The sequence below is a fragment of the Corvus brachyrhynchos genome, unplaced genomic scaffold, assembly GCF_000691975.1.
Source record: "Corvus brachyrhynchos isolate BGI_N302 unplaced genomic scaffold, ASM69197v1 scaffold97, whole genome shotgun sequence".
NCBI lineage: Eukaryota > Metazoa > Chordata > Aves > Passeriformes > Corvidae > Corvus > Corvus brachyrhynchos.
The window spans coordinates 2446059-2463521 of record NW_008239758.1 but is presented as its reverse complement, the minus strand read 5'-3'; the positions used below and the strand labels follow the sequence as shown (position 1 = coordinate 2463521).

General features: G+C 39.9%; 1 protein-coding gene across 1 annotated transcript in view; it reads left to right on the top strand.

Moving 5' to 3' along the window:
• The window catches only part of LOC103621258 (fibrillin-1), a 127317-nt gene that overhangs the window by 39914 nt on the left and 69940 nt on the right, over positions 1-17463 (top strand). Inside the window, exons 6-11 of the mRNA XM_017742633.1 lie at positions 1190-1315; positions 5038-5163; positions 8870-9028; positions 11895-12056; positions 13389-13529; positions 14298-14417. Coding sequence (XP_017598122.1) covers positions 1190-1315; positions 5038-5163; positions 8870-9028; positions 11895-12056; positions 13389-13529; positions 14298-14417 — 834 coding nt within the window. The remainder of the gene's footprint in view (positions 1-1189; positions 1316-5037; positions 5164-8869; positions 9029-11894; positions 12057-13388; positions 13530-14297; positions 14418-17463) is intronic.

The window sequence follows — 17463 nt, the reverse complement described above, 5'->3', positions numbered from 1 at the left end:
AATTGCCTCTTAGCCTTTCGTACATACATAATACTTCACTTTTCAGGCTTCAAGACACTCTGGGATTTAAAAAGGGAGGTTTGGAGGCATCATCTCCTTCAGCCTGTGTCCATGCATTGAAACCTTTGTCAGTGTGAAGCCCAAGAACTCAAGCAACCATGTTTTATCAGCAGCCGGTGGTTCTCCTGAGGAGATGGGGGAAGCACGAACATTTGGTTCAGAGAGTGGGGTGCTCTGTGCTCCTGAAGGAGCTCCTGAGCAGTAGAGACAGGGCAGCCTCTGGGGACTGCAAGCCAGACTTCCCGAGTGTCCTGTTGCAATGCCACTCCTCCACCTCCTTTAGCCTCCTTTCTGTAGCTGTTATTAAGCCGTAGCAACACTTCTGCAGCTAAGTGACGACACACGTTGTTGTGCTAAAATAATTGTGAGGCCAGAAACTGGGGCCTCTTGAAAATGTTTGTCTTGAGCTTACTACCTAGCCTGTGATATCATCTCTGTTGTTTCGTTTTCCTCAGTGAAAAAAAATGAAAAGCAAAGAAAGAAAGAAAAATAAAAGGGAAAAACCTCTCCAAATTTATGTATATCTAAGCAGGTCATTAATAATTCCTCCTGAGACATTAATTATGGCTGTGAAACTTTCTGAGTCAAATCCTAACCACAGTCTAATGTCATCAGTGCTGATCTTGCTGGAGTGTCAAGTTAATTTCCATCAGTAATGACTCTGCATTGCTGTGCCTCTCCATGAGGCCCCCTCCATGCACACTGCAACTGCTCCTCTGTGCTGGTGGCCTAAGCTCTGTATGGAGTTGCCAAGATTTTCAAGGGGGCAAGTGATTTTGGGTGACCAGCTTTAGACACTTCAAAGAAACTTGAGTTCTGGCAGGCTGTGTTCTCTGCACACCATTCCCCAGATGTTTTGGAAAAACAAAGCAATAGCAGTTAGATATTTAATGTCTGTAATAATAATAACCATGTGATTTCTTGCAGAAAATATTTAGAGTACTGTACTTAATCATACTTTGCATAGAGTAATTACAAAATCAGTGTCTGTCTTCCCAAGCAAGTATCATAATATTATGATGGGTGAAGAATGGATTTAAGCATATTTAATTTCTGTGTAGACAAATTATTATGGCTGTTCTTGAGAAATGAAATAAAAGTGGGTGTTTTTTCCTTTTTTATGTCATAGATGTGGATGAATGCCAAGCCATCCCTGGGATCTGTCAAGGGGGAAATTGTATTAATACTGTTGGATCTTTTGAGTGCAAATGCCCAGCTGGACACAAGTTTAATGAAGTAACACAAAAATGTGACGGTAAGAACTTCTAGAACTTTCTTCTGAAAGTAGAAGCAGGGGAGTCTTCTTTTGGGAGACCAACTTTGTTTAACAGTTTGTAACAAACTTTCTGTCTCTTTTTCCTTGAATATGCAAATAACATTATTCACAACAAATACAATAGGGGTGCTTTCTCCCAAACCAGAGAATATTAAAAATTAACTTAATTTGAGCAGACAAGTTTCATAAGTGATTAGTGATTTTGGAATGCAAACTTTCAGTACCGTAAAAGTATTTGTGAAAGAAAGGTGTGCATTCACCATCCTTTCTTGCATCAAATGCCCTTTAAGAAGCACTCAAAAATTTTTAGTCATTTTAGAAGAATTACGACTTACTCTTTCAAAAGAAAAATCCCTATTTTAGGCAAAACTTTATAATTTATTTGCAGGTTAGGGAGAGCAGTTTCAGAAGAGCTTGTACACAGTATGGTTTACATATTGTCTGCCAGTGATTTTGGCAGAATGCAACATACATTTAGGATAGAACAACAATGCAAGTGTTTCCTTCTGTGGATGAAGTACCAAGAATGTGGTGAATAGGAGAGACTGAACATGTGCCTTGTTAAGTATTAGTACATGAAAAGCTGAGAGTTGTAGGCTGCATCTCATAAACATTTTGATGATATTTTTCAATTGCTGAATCATCTTAAAAAAAAGCCCTACCAACAACCAAAGAACGAAAAACCCCCAAACAACCACCACCCTCAGAGCCTGCACTTGCTAACAGTTAAGGAACCGGACTCAAGAACCTCGTATAGGTTGTTGTGTTCCCAAATTCTGCCACAAATTTCCTGCCCCATTTGTGAAATCTCTTTGCAGTGATCAGCTGGATGCAAAGATCAGATGAATTTTTCCTTCTTCAGTTTCATACCTATTGATTTTTGAACCTCTGCAGACAGAGAGTTACTTTCAGTACATCTTCATATTGTGTGTACCAAGCAATTTTAGTTAAACCTGAGTAGGTATTAATTCAAATAGTGAAAAGTCCTGCCTTTATACCAGTGGCATAAAATAAGATAGAGGCTCAACATTTAAGAGCATGATCATGCAACAACAGCATATCCATTCTGTTCTTTCTAAATTATCTTTTGAATTTTATAAGACAATATAAGACAAGTTGTTTGTTTTACAGGAATTAACTGTAGTTAATTCTGATACATAATAAATAAAGTCTGATTGTTTGTTTGGTTTAGCTTCCTATTTAGTGAGCAGGACTTCTGGCAGTTGTAATATGTCCTTGGGCACTGATTTGGTTCAACTGGGAGCTACCTGCTGAATTACCAGCGCTGTTTTTTCAAGGGGTCTCCATTAAAGTTAGATCATAATAGCAATCGTCAAGTACAGGGAGACAATCAACAAGATGGGAAATGAGGTGTGTTGGCCGAGGTTCTCTTTGTTAGCAGAGCTGGTGGAAATCTGTATTTTAAGTGCTACATTATTTCACTGCTTGATATAACCATTTCTTTTCCATTGGCACTAATGCTGAAGTAAATTCTTCTTTTTGTGGTGACTGGGGGAGTAATTTTTCCTGGAGTGGCATTTAAGTCTGCGAGTACATCAAGTATACTTACCTTTGTAAAACTTGCATGCTTAGCAATGACAATATTGCTTATATGGATGTCAACACTAATATAAATAGTGAAATACTGTTTGGGTTAGGCTCAACCCTAAAATAAAGAGTGATGATTTTGCTTTTAAAAAGGTCGGACTCTATATAAACAGTGGCAACACTGACTTTAAGATAAACATTGGTGAATTTGAGTCAGAAAATGCTTGAATCTGATCCATTTACGATTGCATTTTTCTCTGTTAATTAAGGGCTTTATTCAGACCAAAATTCAATTTCCACATTTTTTGTCACTGAGACTTGTGGGACTCCTGTGGTGTATAATCTTGGAGCAGAAGCCAGAAGTCTCTTAGCAGTGCTCCCAGGGCACTCGGACTTGAGGCTTTGGCAACATCCTCGAAGTAGCACTGAACAAAAAGTCACACCCCTCTCACACACCCAAGTGAGGAATGTGACCCACATCAGGACAACTAGCAAGATGCTGGGGAAGAATGTGTGCACAGGGGACCCAGGGCCCTGCTCCACTCAGGATGGCTGAGTCTGCAAACTTGAGTGATCTGTGTGCCACCCCAGTCCCTCCACTACTTTCCTGCAAAGGCAAGGGGCTACAAAAATATTAGAGCATCCCTTACTTTACCTAGAAGAGCAGGAGTTGTTAGTTTTTATACTACTGAGTTTTTATATTACTGTCTTCACAGAAGTAGAACTGAGATCCTCTCTACTTGCTAAAATTCTCATTAATGGTCCTGTGGGACTTCGGGTGTTCCCCCATCTGGTGGGGCCAAATTCCAATTTAGGCGTTACATTTAAATTCTTCCAGTCCATTTTAATGACTATGGTATTATTCACTCTTTGCCTTGGTGTGTTGGGTGGTGTTGCAGTATTTCATCTCAGAAATTTTTGTGGTTGGTGAAATCATTATTACAGTCATGTGTCTGTCTTTTCGTAGATCTCTGGAGGAGAGGTTGGGTAGAGTCCTGTGATGCCATTATTTCTAGCTGGATGCTCCCTGTCAGGAGAGCATCTGGGTGATTGTAGATGGCTGTGACAAGCAGATGTCATTGATCAGCCTAGAGAATAACCTCCCTTTCTGCTCTGTTTGGCTGATTACTCTTGTAGGTACCATGGAAAAGATTGAGCTGTTTTTAACCTCAGCAGAACTCCAGGTTCCGAGGAGATGAGGGCAGTGCTAATTAGATGCAGCTGCATTGTTAAGACAGTCTCTGGAAACCAAGGGCAAAGTAACTACACATCACAGGCGGGCTACTGGTGGTAATTAAGGAGCACTTGGGGCTGACATAGGTTGTTATTCACATAGCTGTAGATAATACAAACTAGCTGTGGAAGAAACCCTTCAAGTTCCCTCTGTGTAGCTATGATGAGTTGTAAGAATTTGTTAGGTTTTTTTCCTGCAGACTTTGAAAATTTTTCTGCATTGTATCCATGATGATGATTTAGTATATGGATTGAGGTTTTTTAGTGAAGAGAATCATGATATGGAAATTTTATTTTAAAATCACTGTCAAAATGTCGGGGGAATTATGGATGCTGCCTGATTTCTGCAGTAGATATTTTGGTTACACTCTAGAAACCTGTTGAAACTTCAGAACACTGATTTAGTGGAGAAAGTCAGGGAATATAATTTTTGTTGCCTGCAGTCATCCTGGTCTGAGCTGTAATCCTGTCAGATTGCATTAGTTGAACAATACCTAGCTGCTCAGTGCTTTTGTGCGGGGGGTTTCCAAGACAAAACCCGAGTGCAGTGAGAAGGACAGGCAGTTCAGTAGGTGGTACATCTCCCTTCGAGTCTGTATTGAAGCAGTGCCTCAGTGTGGTACCAGGAGATGCTGTGCTGCTGGAGATAATGGTTAAGCTCCTGATCACTGTGGTCATGGCACAGTTTGCACTCTGGTCTCAACACAGTTTTTTTAATTCTGGTAGGCAGAATTCAATGCAGATACAGTGGTTTTTTAGGTTCTGTTTCATTTCTGTTTATAAGATGCCTAACAAAAGATGCTAATTCAAAACTGCTGATTATGCCCTGAATTTGATTATTACTACTAATTATAAAATACCTCTTCTTGTGCCAAAACTAATTTAGCTAACCTGCCCCTGCATCTCTTTTTGTCTTGAAGATATCGATGAATGTAGCACCATTCCTGGAATTTGTGATGGAGGAGAGTGTTCAAACACAGTTAGTAGTTACTTCTGCAAGTGTCCTCCAGGGTTTTATACAGCTCCTGATGGCTTAAAATGCATAGGTGAGTAGAATCCTGTGAACAATAGGACCATAGGTGTCATAAACATTCATGAATTTCTAAAATGGGTAAGAGTATGTCAGAAACATATTTCAACTTGTGAACTTGAAATCCTTCTTTTATATAAAAGTACATCACGTGCCTGTATATGTATTCTGAAATGAGTTTTCCATTTTGCAGGATGTTTCTTCTTTGCCTCTTCATTGTGACCTTCTCTTTTATTTTTCTGCCACAGTTTTTCTATTATGTCATATTTGTTGCCTTAGAACTTGTTTAACCATCTCCTTGGTACTGTTGCTTTCATGTTTGTCTTTAATTTAGTCCCTGTTATATTCAGCACTCATTTAGAAAAGCAAATTTGCATTCCAGCTGTTATGACCCTAATGCAGGTATTTGTCATTAAAAGAAATAGTGTGATAAACTGAGTATGGAAAATTTTTGTGTGCTTTTATGATGCTGATGATCTGGCAGGGCTGTTCTCTCAGGCTTTCACAGGTGGCAGAGCAGAACCCATCTTCCAAAGGCCCAACCAGGAACCAAAGAACTTTGTGAATTAAATGACTGCCACTGCAGTACCAAAGCCCTAAAAGAACAGTGTTAGCAGTTAATGCTTCTGGGAAGCATACAGCCTGCCCTGAGGCAGGTCTGTTAATTTATTTTTTTCTCATTTTTGTGCAGTAATTTCTTTTTTCAGTACCAGTGCTGAATTTTGGGCAAAAATCAAATGAAAGTTTTATTTCCTCAGTTTTAGCTTGTTTTTTTAAAGGCTCTTACACAGTGCCAGCATTATGAATCAAGACAGCATCCTGTGTTTAGTACCTTTGGAAGAAAATAATTTCAGAAAAAAATTGGAAAGAATCCCAAACTTCACAGAGATTAGTACCAAATAATATTAACTTTCCCGGGAGATCTGGAAATAGTTTGGGTTGTGATTAATTTTGAATGGTGCCATTCCATTTCTGCAGGTTGTAAGAAATAAACTGTTTTTCTTCCATCATCAAGAACAGCTTTTCTGTAGTTTTGATCCATACTCTACACTTAAAATGCCAACGGGAATTGCTTTTATTGCTTCAGATTAATAGCTTCTAAATTGCTATGGATCATTAAATCATTGATTGCTGCCTGCACTTAATATTTCTGAGCAAGATTCACCTCTCCGTAACAAAAATTTTCTAGAGATGCACAACTTGCATTTTCTTTTTACTTTATATATCACCACTCAGTCAGGACTGGCCAACATTCACACCCATGTCACATTCCTGCAGTTTCCCAGCATTTTTACATTTTCCCATGTATTTGTAGGCTGAGGCAATTCAGCTAAAGAATTGGAGTTTTAAATGGTAACAAAGTATGATAAATAATATGCCAGACTATGAGCCATCATTAAAATTTTGGCTTTGTGTTCAAGGCAAGATGTGCTAAATGGGAAGCACTATCAATTGTCTGTAGATATTTTGGATTCAGGTCTAATATGCAGACTCATACTTGCCATATTCACAGGGACAGAGCCCAGATTTGTATTACTGCTGGGCAAAACAGGTAATCTTGATTTAATTACAACATGTCTGTCTTAAGTGAAAAGTGTTAGCTGAACGTGTCTGTTCTGGTAGAGAGGAGGAAATGCTTCTGAGAAATGTATCCCTTAGGGGACTCAAACTGAGCAGCACTGGGGCCAAACATCCAAAGGATGCACCAGGAGCTCCATTATTACAAACCTTAAAAATAAGAACAGAGAAAGCAAAGATAATATCTCCTAGAGCTGAAGAGCAGAAACAAGAGCAGGGCATTTCATCCCAAGTACATGAAGAGTGTAGTGAAGAAAGTTGATAGCCTGTACTTCCAACTGGCATATTTTTTATTTTTGCGAGACACATTTTTATTGAAATTTCTTCTCATGGTGATTTTTTGCCTTTTCAGAAGGCTGTAATTTTTAGTAAAAATAATAAATACTAAAAACTGAAGCAGATGAAAGTTGTTTCCTGCTGCTCTTGTCCTTATTCGTGTGATTTTACCATTTGAAACAGAAAAGGAAAGGGGGGAAAACAAAAATATTCACTTCTGATTACGAAGATGGAAAGATTTGGTATTTTTCTCATAAACTTACTGGGTTTTTTTCTGAAAATTGTGACTTTTGGACACCCTCTTATAATTGTTGCTAGATAAAGCAGTTTGCTGTGTGCTCATCTCTTCATGGCTCATTGTGTCCTTGCACAGATCCCATGTAGATTCCTTTTCCACTTCTTTCCATGTTTCAAAACTTGGTACTGACCAAAATTGAGAAGGATGAATTACAAAGGAGGATGATCAGGTCTGTTAGATTATTTCCTTCTTCCCATCCACCCCACTGTCACACCAAGCAACTGAGTATCTCCCCAGGGGTACTGGAGAACAGTTTTGACTCCAAGGAGTCCCCTTTGATTTTTAAGAGGGAGATGAAGGAGTAAATATGTGTGGCAGTTTAGCTGGGTACCAGGAGAAAATGGAGAACCAGTACTAGAACTGAAAACTGATTGTTTGTTCTCTGTTTCAGATTTCCACTATATGATAATACGAGTGAGCTAATTAAAGTTTGGAAGTAAAGGCCAACTGACTCTTTTAGCTGTACTGCCAGTAATAGCCACGTTCAGGGTTCCAGCTAATAAAAGGCAGAACTATCACAGACTCTCACAACATATCACTATATGTCAACTTCCTCAAAATAGTATGAAAATTTCCTGGGTTTTTTTATATCCACTTGTGTAGCTAGTAAATTCTGGAAAGCACTGGTACTAGACAGATGAATCCACCATGCCCTAAGTAATTGAGGTGCTGTTGCTTTAGGGAATGATGTCTGCTGTTGTAAGACTATATCTGCAACTTTTTCCACTACATTTTGACAGCAAGTATTTGTATGTTTTAGAAACAAACTTGGTCTGGTTTATCATGCAGCATCAAATCACATCACAGCTTATATTGAGTTTGACATGATGTGACATATTGTGAAACAATTCCTCAAAGCTTCAGATGGTATCACAAGATTATTTTTTATGATTTTTTTTAATCTCATCCACATTTTCTTGTCCTTCTCTAAGCTGGGCTATCTCTGGGCAATGTTGTTAGAGCTGAGTATATAAAATCTGGGTACAGGACATTCTTTGTACAAACACATGCTTATCCTTTTTAGACAGGAAGCCAACGCATCTCCATAAACTGTGTGATTGCACCAGTTAAAACTGTGTTGCTCTTTCTTGCCTGCAAGCCTATATCTTGTCAAATCACTACATATTTCAGCTGGGGAAGCCATGGCTAATGAAAAATGAACTAATGCTTTGAGAGCTGCAATGCTCTGAATTTATTGCTGTGCATCCATGCTTTCAAATCAAGGCTTAATTGATCTGGTACTATCATTAATAGAGATGACACTGCGGTTTTTCTTTAGGGGCACAGAAGCATATGTTGTTATAGACTGAATATATGTTTTTACTGCATTTTTGCCTCTGTTGATTCATTGCTGTTCCATATTTCACTGCAGCTTTCTCACAGGTTACACTTGAGTCCGAAGCAGCCCAAATATTGTCTAGATTGTTCTGGTTTTCTGCTTCTTGTAATGTTGCAAGGGCTATGCCATCAATACTGCAAATCACTCCAGAAAAGTAGGACCTTTCCCTTTTGTGAAAGTCACCTTCCTCATTGGGCTGATGGTCACCCGTCCATTTCTTTCTCTTGGCAGACGTGCGCCCTGGATTCTGCTTCTCCACGCTGAGCAACGGGCGCTGTGGCAATCAGCTGCCGCAGCCCCTGTCCAAGATGCAGTGCTGCTGTGACAGCGGCCGCTGCTGGGCCTCAGCTCCAGCCACCGCTCCAGAAATGTGTCCCATCAGATCCACCGGTATGAACACACCTGAGCTCTCACCAGCATGGCTGAATGCTGCATTAGCTGTGATTTTTTTTTTTCTTAGCCATAATGTTTTCATTAAAGAACTACACAGAATGGTTGAGGCTGAAGAGCACCTTGGCAGATTGCTTAGTCCAACTCCTCTGCTAGAGCAAAGCCTCCTATGGCAGGGTGCTCAGGACCCCCAGGAGGGCAAGCAGACAGAAGGAATTATTTGTTGCTAATTAGTGTTTTGTAGCCAAGTTACTCTGATCTTACCTAGTCCAGATTTGTTTTCAACATCCTCTTGAAGATCAAGTTACTTCCTCTGGACCCTTCTAATATATCCCTATTCCCTCTGCATTTTCATTCTCATTGGGAAACTGGGATTTCCTTCCTCATGACAAGCTTTCTGAGGTGCCATATATTTCCCGAAATTTGACACAAAACATGGTTTTTTTCTGCTACCAAAATGTGCTGTTCTTTATTGCCTCCTTGTGTATTGAGATCCTCAGATAATGTATCACTTGAATTGAGAGAAGATGGTGAGCAGATTGTGAAACTAAGTATGGGGGAGTGGAGGGAAGATGATTTTGAGATTGTTTAGGACTGGAGACCTAATAAAATGCTTTAGAAAAGGAAGATACAAGAAACTGAAGAATTTATGGGAGGAGGTTAAAGGAGGTGCAGAGTTAATGGAGGAATGGGATTGTAAAACTATAGCAGTGTAACTGAAGAAATTGTCAGAGCTCATAGATGGGAGTTTTTATTATTTTTGTTTTTAATCCTTTGAGTGAAACTGCATAGTACTGGAGCAGAAATCTACAATCAGAACTCTTGGAAGACTTTCTGTTTCTGTCACTGTCTTATTAATAATATTTAAACATGCTAAAAAAGTTCAAAACTGGCTAGAATCATGCTAAAAACAGTGCACTCTATTGATAACCATCTGAAATAGGAAGACGAGAAATTTTTCAGTCTTAACACAGTTCTTTTTTTCTTCAAATACTTTCTAATTACTCATATCTAACTGGTGAAGAAACTGGGTGGAAAAGTAAAGTAATTTGGCCAAAGCTACAGACTGAGACGTCATGGAGAAGGAACTAGAACCCAGGACTTCCTGACTCATAAATCCATGCAAGGTCTTCCAGATCACGGTTACATGCCACTTCTTTTTTGGTTTTGCTTCTGACCTGGGATATAAATTGAGACTATAAATTACTCTTTTGAAAAGTGCTTTGAAATTCTTTGAAAAGCTTTACATGCATTTAAGGTATTGCTGTCATTATTTAATCAAGTTCAGTTATTCTTTACTTAGTGTATCCTGAGAGAACAAGACAAGGAATTTGGAGCTGTCAGTGGCTCAAAGTCTCCTTAACTCTGAAATGGAAATTTACTGCAATATAAAGGGGAGCACTAGCTGCATAATGTAACCGAGTAGTTGCATTTTAAATGTGGGCAGCAGACCCAGTTGCCACTACAAAATAGGTTGTTTATTACTAGAAATTGCACATGGAGATTAAAGTTGCAATAAAAAAGGCTTGCACTGTATTTTTTAATTACATGGCAGGAATTGTTTATGTGGAATAACAGGGGTTACCATTGACACTATTTAAAGACTAAAATAAAGGAACAATAGAGGGAAATGCAGTGACACATGAAGCAACCTGATCGCCCAACAGCATTAAATAAATGCAAACATCATAATCAGGAAAAGCAGAACTTTAGGCTATGATGTTTGTTTAACAAGTCCTCTGTGATTCAGGAAGAGCTTCTAATGTGTTTTACAGGTAGAAGGAGACATGAGATGAAAGTGTTGAAGGTTGAAATATCCAGCTTAGTTCTCCCAACATTTACTTTATTTTTCTGTTCTCATTTTTAATATTGTTTCAGGAATTCATTCATCTCTAGATTTTTTTCCCCATTATATAATTCCTCTCCCCTGTTGTGTCACAGACTTTAAATTTTGAAGTTCAAAGATACTGGCTGCACAAATGGTTATTTGTGTGCACACAGATTGTGAACATGAATTAGGTCAGCTGGAATGTGGTCTTTAATTGTGATACTCCGTGTGCATTTTTTGGATCGCAAGTTCCAAACCCACACTTCCCAAAGACAAAAGAATCATGGGCAAGAAGAAAAGTGGGGCAGTAGGGCAGATGCCACTAATAAACAATAGGAGAATGCATCACACTCAGCATTGACTGTGCTTACAGCAAAATAGATCATTTTCCCATCATCTGGAAAAGGATGAATTTGTGTGGATCTGACTTGGTTTGTCTTTGGCTACACTGCTTAGACTGCACCTTATTTGGTTTCTGCTTTTATTGGCAAACTTAATTTTCACAGGGAAATAGTGTTAGTGTGTTCATTCTCTAATTGGTTTTGCCTCATTGCTTATATTTATATTTCTTTGTTTTCGGAGGTTAACTTTTAAGAAATCCAGTTGAAACTGGGCTTTTTTCCCTGTTCAGTATTTTTCTAACTCTGTGGCAAGCTTTCTATTAAATTAACTTGGGATCAAATCCAGAAGTCCTTCTTTAGATAAACTTCACACTGAGTTCACCAAAGATTTTTGCTTGAAAGAAGACTAAGTAGATTAGGATCAGGTCCCTGCCTCACTGTTCAATTTCATGTCCAGAATGTCAGTTCTGTTACCTTTTTACTGGCAGTCTTCTGTCAAGTAGTGTTGAGATTCTGTGGATTAATGACTCAAGTCAGAGAACAAAGCTTGTTACTATGAAGAAAACATATAGGCTCACATTTTCCAGATTATTTAAGGTTTGTTATTGCTAATCTGAAACTGCAAGAAGGGGGAGAGTTGGATTAAATGGAACAGGCTGCAAGAGTCTAAAACAGCATTCATGTTTTCATGTTTCAGACGAGTACCGTAAATTGTGCACGGTAGCTGCTATGCTGCCAGCAAGACCTCATGACCTTCCTCCGGCCCGTCCTGACATCATCCCTCCACCACGCATTCCTGATGTTTACCCTCCTCCACATCCAGAAATCATCTATCCATCTCGGGCTCCACCACCTCATCGTAAGAGAGAAAGAAATAACCTCTCCTTGCACCGTGTGCATTTAGCTTCTTTAGAAACGTGCATTTCTCAGGAGCGGTGTGCTCCCTTCAGCTGTTGGTGTCTTTTACTTACTTTATGTGGACATGGAGTCTCTGGATATCCTTTTAATCAGAGCCTGCTTACCATGTACCTTATGGCAAGATACCTGTCTCATTAGTAGTGTTTTCCCTGTTAAGATAGGTTTCAAAAATCACATTCTCATTGTGTGTACTGTGGCTCATGTATTGTAGTAGTTACATTACTGTTATTTTAAGGCCGTTGTGAGCTTTGCTGCATGTCAGCACTGTGTAGTACGAGTAGCTCTTTGACTAGGTTGTGAAAGATACACATTAAAGAGCTTGTCTGACAGAAAGCAACTTCTTTCAGGTTGTTTTCCTCACTTGCACTTGGCCAGGTAGGAAATGTACTGATAAAAATACTGCTCTGCTGGATACTGAGAGTGACCCAGTGTGCAGAAAGAACTATTTTAGTGCTACGCATGGATGGGCTCATTTTCTCTAGAGTAAGAAGGAAGCCAGAGCAGACTACCAATGCAGAGCAACATACCAATATAATACCATCCTTTTCTGTCCCTTGCTCAGAGAATTACTACATGCCCATGTAGTCTGGAGTAGGCATGTGCCACCTGAAACCGTTTGGCATAGCCACACACTCTTTTGCAAGTAAACAGAAGCTGATTTTGCCCATGCTCTGTGCAGATGCAAGCAGTCTCTGCTTGCACTGGCACCAGCTGAAACTATTTAGTCTTGGTTCAGCACCAAGCTGAGCTAATAAGCCTAAGAGACAAAGTATTTTAGCTCAGGCTGACACAGCACTGACGTAGCTGCACAGCTTCTGGTCAGCTGGGAGTAGGGACAGAGCCAGCTCATGCCTGCCTGCCAAAGACAGTATAGGCGTATTCCCAGGGTTATCCCTGCCCTCCTCACTGCTATCTATCTGGGAAGGCTAAAATAATGAACTGGTCTGCCTGCTCTATGCTAGTCTTAGGCTTTTAGTAGAGTCCCTGCAGTGCCACACACCCACTTTACCTCTAGGTATGAACAGACATGGTCCTCTTTGGCAGGACAAAAGATGAAAACAGAATCAGACTTGCCACAATGAAAATTTCTGTGGTTGTTAGCTGTTTTCAAACAAATCTCTTAAGAGTCAAAGGGCCATTTTCTCTCTCCCATTTTACTATGTAATTCACATCACAATTGAAGGTAAATGTTGACTTTTAATGGAAAATCCTGCTTTTTTTGAAGTTATTTTTATGAACTATTAAAATATTTTTCCAACTGTTGTTATTTCAGCGATCTTGCCGGTGAACTTAACTGACTATTGCCAAACATTCCGGCATCTCTGCCGTAATGGACGTTGTATTCCCACTCCTGGGAGCTACCGCTGCGAGTGCAACAAAGGATTCCAACTGCATGGTAGAGAGGAATGCATTGGTATGTGGGTTTCTGCTGTAAATCACAGGGGGGAATTTCATTTTGGAGAAAAAAACATTCTTCTCCACACAATGTAACAACTGAGTTCTTAAATAGAAGAGCCCTGCCTCAAAAAAAAACCAGAAAAGAGACTTCAAAGAGCTAATTGATGTCAATGGCAAACTTACTTTTACAACAATTTTGCCTTTAAAACAGTATTTAACAAATCTTGTAATAAAATTATACAGAAGCAAGGATTTCTTATTTTACAAACTCGTGACTATGATGTGTTTATTAGTGATTGAAAATGATCTCTTTAAAATGCTACTAGCTTTTTGAGTATGCAGTGACCTATTGTTAAAAAAATCATAAACTTAGGCTTACTAAGATTTACAAGTCCTCTTTCAGCTCAGGACTAGTATCTTGTTGGGTTCTTGAGACCTTTAAGTTTGGAAGTCAGCAAGATCTCAATGATAGAAGCAAGGATTAGCTGTCTCTTAGATGCAAGATTTTGGTTCTGTCAAAATCTTCAGTGAAGCTGGGAATGTGGAAATGTGGGATTAAGGCCTCTACTTTTCACACATGCAATATCTTATCTTACTGAAAATTCATTTTTCCCAGCTCTTGCTTGTCTTAGAACATGGGATCTTTTTTTCTGGGCTCTCAGTGGTGTCCCCTTTCAGATTGAAGGCCACTAATTCTCCAAGTACAAAATGGTAAAATAACCCTGCAGGTAAAAATAACTTCTAGCCAGTGTCGTAATAAGATTATATTGTCTGTATTCCACAGATATTGATGAATGTGAAAGGAATCCATGCATTGGTGGAGACTGTGTGAACACCCAGGGATCCTACATCTGCCAGTGTCGTATTGGCTATCAGAGCACAGCGACCAGGACAGAGTGCCGAGGTAATGGTCATGCAGCCACCTCTGCTGTCGTGTACCCATCAGGAGGGAAAATGGTTTTCAAGCAAAATTTAACAGATGGGTCAAATATGAGAGTTTAAAAAAAATAAAATCGGATATGGCAGTAAAAATTACTAACCTGCTGGAGCTGGCTGTTCACAGAGTGGGTTACGAGAAAAGGCATTTTGTCTTGTGCTAAAAGGATCTTGGCACTATTTATGGCTTTGAAGTAGAAGAGACATATTTTATTTATTTATTTTTTTTTAATATTAAGACACTGTTTTCTTTTGCTACTTGAAGATCTCAAGGATAATTAAACATCCCTTCTTTGGAGAAACCCTATATGTATAAAAGACTAAGGAAGCTGGGGGGGAAGATAAGTCTTCCAGTGGGTAAATATAAGATTACACTGCCCATGTGTTGCCTCTGCTCACTGCCAGAGAAAGAACTAAACATAATTTACAGCACTGAAAAGTTAGATGTGGAAAAGTAGTGAGTGGAGCACTGGGAAAGTCTAGATGAGGCAGCTGTAGAATCCTCGTTATAGTTATTTTGATGATCAGACTGAGCAGTAGTCCTGATGGTCTTCATCCTGTCTTCCTATGGGAGTGGGACCACATAACTCCTCAGCAGTCAACCAACCCTCTGTCAGGCTTTTGTCACTGCCAAATTGTTCTGGGTAGAAATTTGACTGTAAAGGTGGATGGATGCAGTCCTTTATCATTAAGTCATAATGAGAGGTTTCTGGCAGAAGAATGAATGACTGCTTTGATATTCCATAAAAAATGAAGCATCCAAATGAAACAGGGTGTTTGAATGCTCAGAGTCACAGATTATATTTGTATTTTGCTTCCTGGACTGAGTGCAGGGTGCAGAGCATGCACTCAGTGTGAAGCAGAGAGTTCCTATAAAGCTAGAAGAAAGTTATCTATATTAGTGTGCATTTCTTTTCTTCCTTTTGTGAATCAGAAAGGTGTTGGTGGTGCAGAAGCTCACTCTCCAGTCCAGGAGGACACGCAGAGCCAGCACCACTGCTGCATGTTGCTGGGGAGTGTTTGACCTAATTGCTGCCAAGCAGCCGTGTTGCAGAAGCATCTCCATAGTTCAGCTGACTGGTGGTGAGGGAGTGCTGAGGGGAGTCTCAGCCGTGATGAATTTACTCATGAGTCATTTTTGTCACACGCTTTTAATTTGACTGATTCATTACACAAACACATGGTTGTCAGAAGCCCAGTAGCTTAATGGCATTGAAGTGTGGTCACTTAGCAGTTCCTTTGCAGTCTATGGGAACTGTGCTTGCTTGACAGCCAGAGCAGAAAATGCTGTGATGTGCAGAATCTTGGTTTTGCATTTGGCAAAATGTACATATAGCACTGGTGCCTGCCAAAATCAGCATTTGCTGTAGAATTATTTCTCATGACTACTTTGGATGTTTAGATTTTAATTTTTTGCGTGCACAAATGTGTCTGTGCTGATGTGCTTTTGGAGATGTATTCCTTACGTCTGCTCTTGAAAAACAGTCTCCATAATGACCAGATGTTTATGTATTCCTTGCTCTGAGGTTCCAGGGGAGGGTTTTTTCTCCATGATGACTCTGATTGGTGACCGATTAAACATTGCAGTCTGTATTGCAAGCTACTGATTCATCCATTATTAGGATCCCTTATAATTCTAGTAGGAGATTGGCTGAATGAATATCTTAATTGGAGACATAGGTGAATAAAGTCACATTGTGATTAATGATCTGAACAAAAAATGCTTCTCAATTGCAGAAGAGAGGATATGAAATGGACCTCAAAAAAAGGTGAAATTTCCTAATGATTAGCTATGAATGTGTGGGAGTCAAAGCTTTAATAGCTAAGTGCTTATTACTATAATCTACCCAACATTTTTGACAAGAGAAGGTCAGGTCTTACTGGGAGTTGACAGCAATTTTGGCTATTTCAGTGAGAGAGGGACTTTGATTTTTTGCTAGTTTCTCTGAGGAGAAAAAAAAATGGTGATGTTATTTCATTTGAAAATTAGAAATGTGTCAGACTAGTTCTGGGGCTCTGCTCAGCTGTGAGTATGAACAATGCGATTCAGTATCAATTTTCAACACATTAGGATGGCATCAGGTGCATTAAAATACAAAACCTAATGAGCTCTAAACATTAAAAGGCCAGAAGAATCTTGAGATGCTGTGGCATTTCTGCCTGTCCTAAGGAAGAAAGCTGGTGGAGTAGCTGAAGCCAGACATGGGTGCAACCAAGGGCCAGCAAAGTGGGCGGAAAAGGGGCTGAGCAGAGAGGAAAATCACGTTTATGCATTGCTGATTGATGATGCTTGTTTATCAAATGAGGTTTATCAAGCCTGTACACTTCTGTGGAAGTGGAGGGCTGCAAGCTGCCGCTGCAGTGCGTGGTCACTGAGCAGCTCGTGCCTCTGCTGGCCTGTTTGCTTGCTTGCAAAACAGTGATTTTCAAGGCTTTCTTAGGCTCTTCACAGAACTGCCACACTGCTAAGAAGGCAAGTATAGGTTCACAATTTTGACAGGTATCAGTTCCCCTGGCATAAGTGTCCAGAGAGGAGGGGCATTTGGGAGGACACCCTGTGCTCCACTCCTTCCTGAAGTGCAGCGATGCATTTCTACGGAGAGGGCTTGGGCAAGGGCACCCCCAGGGTACTGGGAAGCATGGGTGCATGATAGATAGGTCTGCATGGGCTGCTGTGTTCTCCCTGAGCAGAGTGCCCTGTGTGCAGGAATCTCTGGGAGATGGTCCAGGCCTTGATTGAGAATACTGAGCAATCTGAAAAATGTCTAGACAGTCTGTCTCAGCATCTCCTCTCCCTCCTTTGGAGGAGAGGGAGAGCTGCCAGCCTCGTGTGATATCACTATTCAGGTCCTCCAAAGCACTTGCCAAGCACCTCCTGCAGAGAGAGGGAAATGAGGATCTGATGTTTCAAATACAAAGTAAGCAGGAGACATTCTTCTGAGGTGGGAAAGTCTTGAACTTTCCTGTTATCTTACAAAGCAGCAGCAAAAGACAAGCTTTCCCCATCTTTCCCT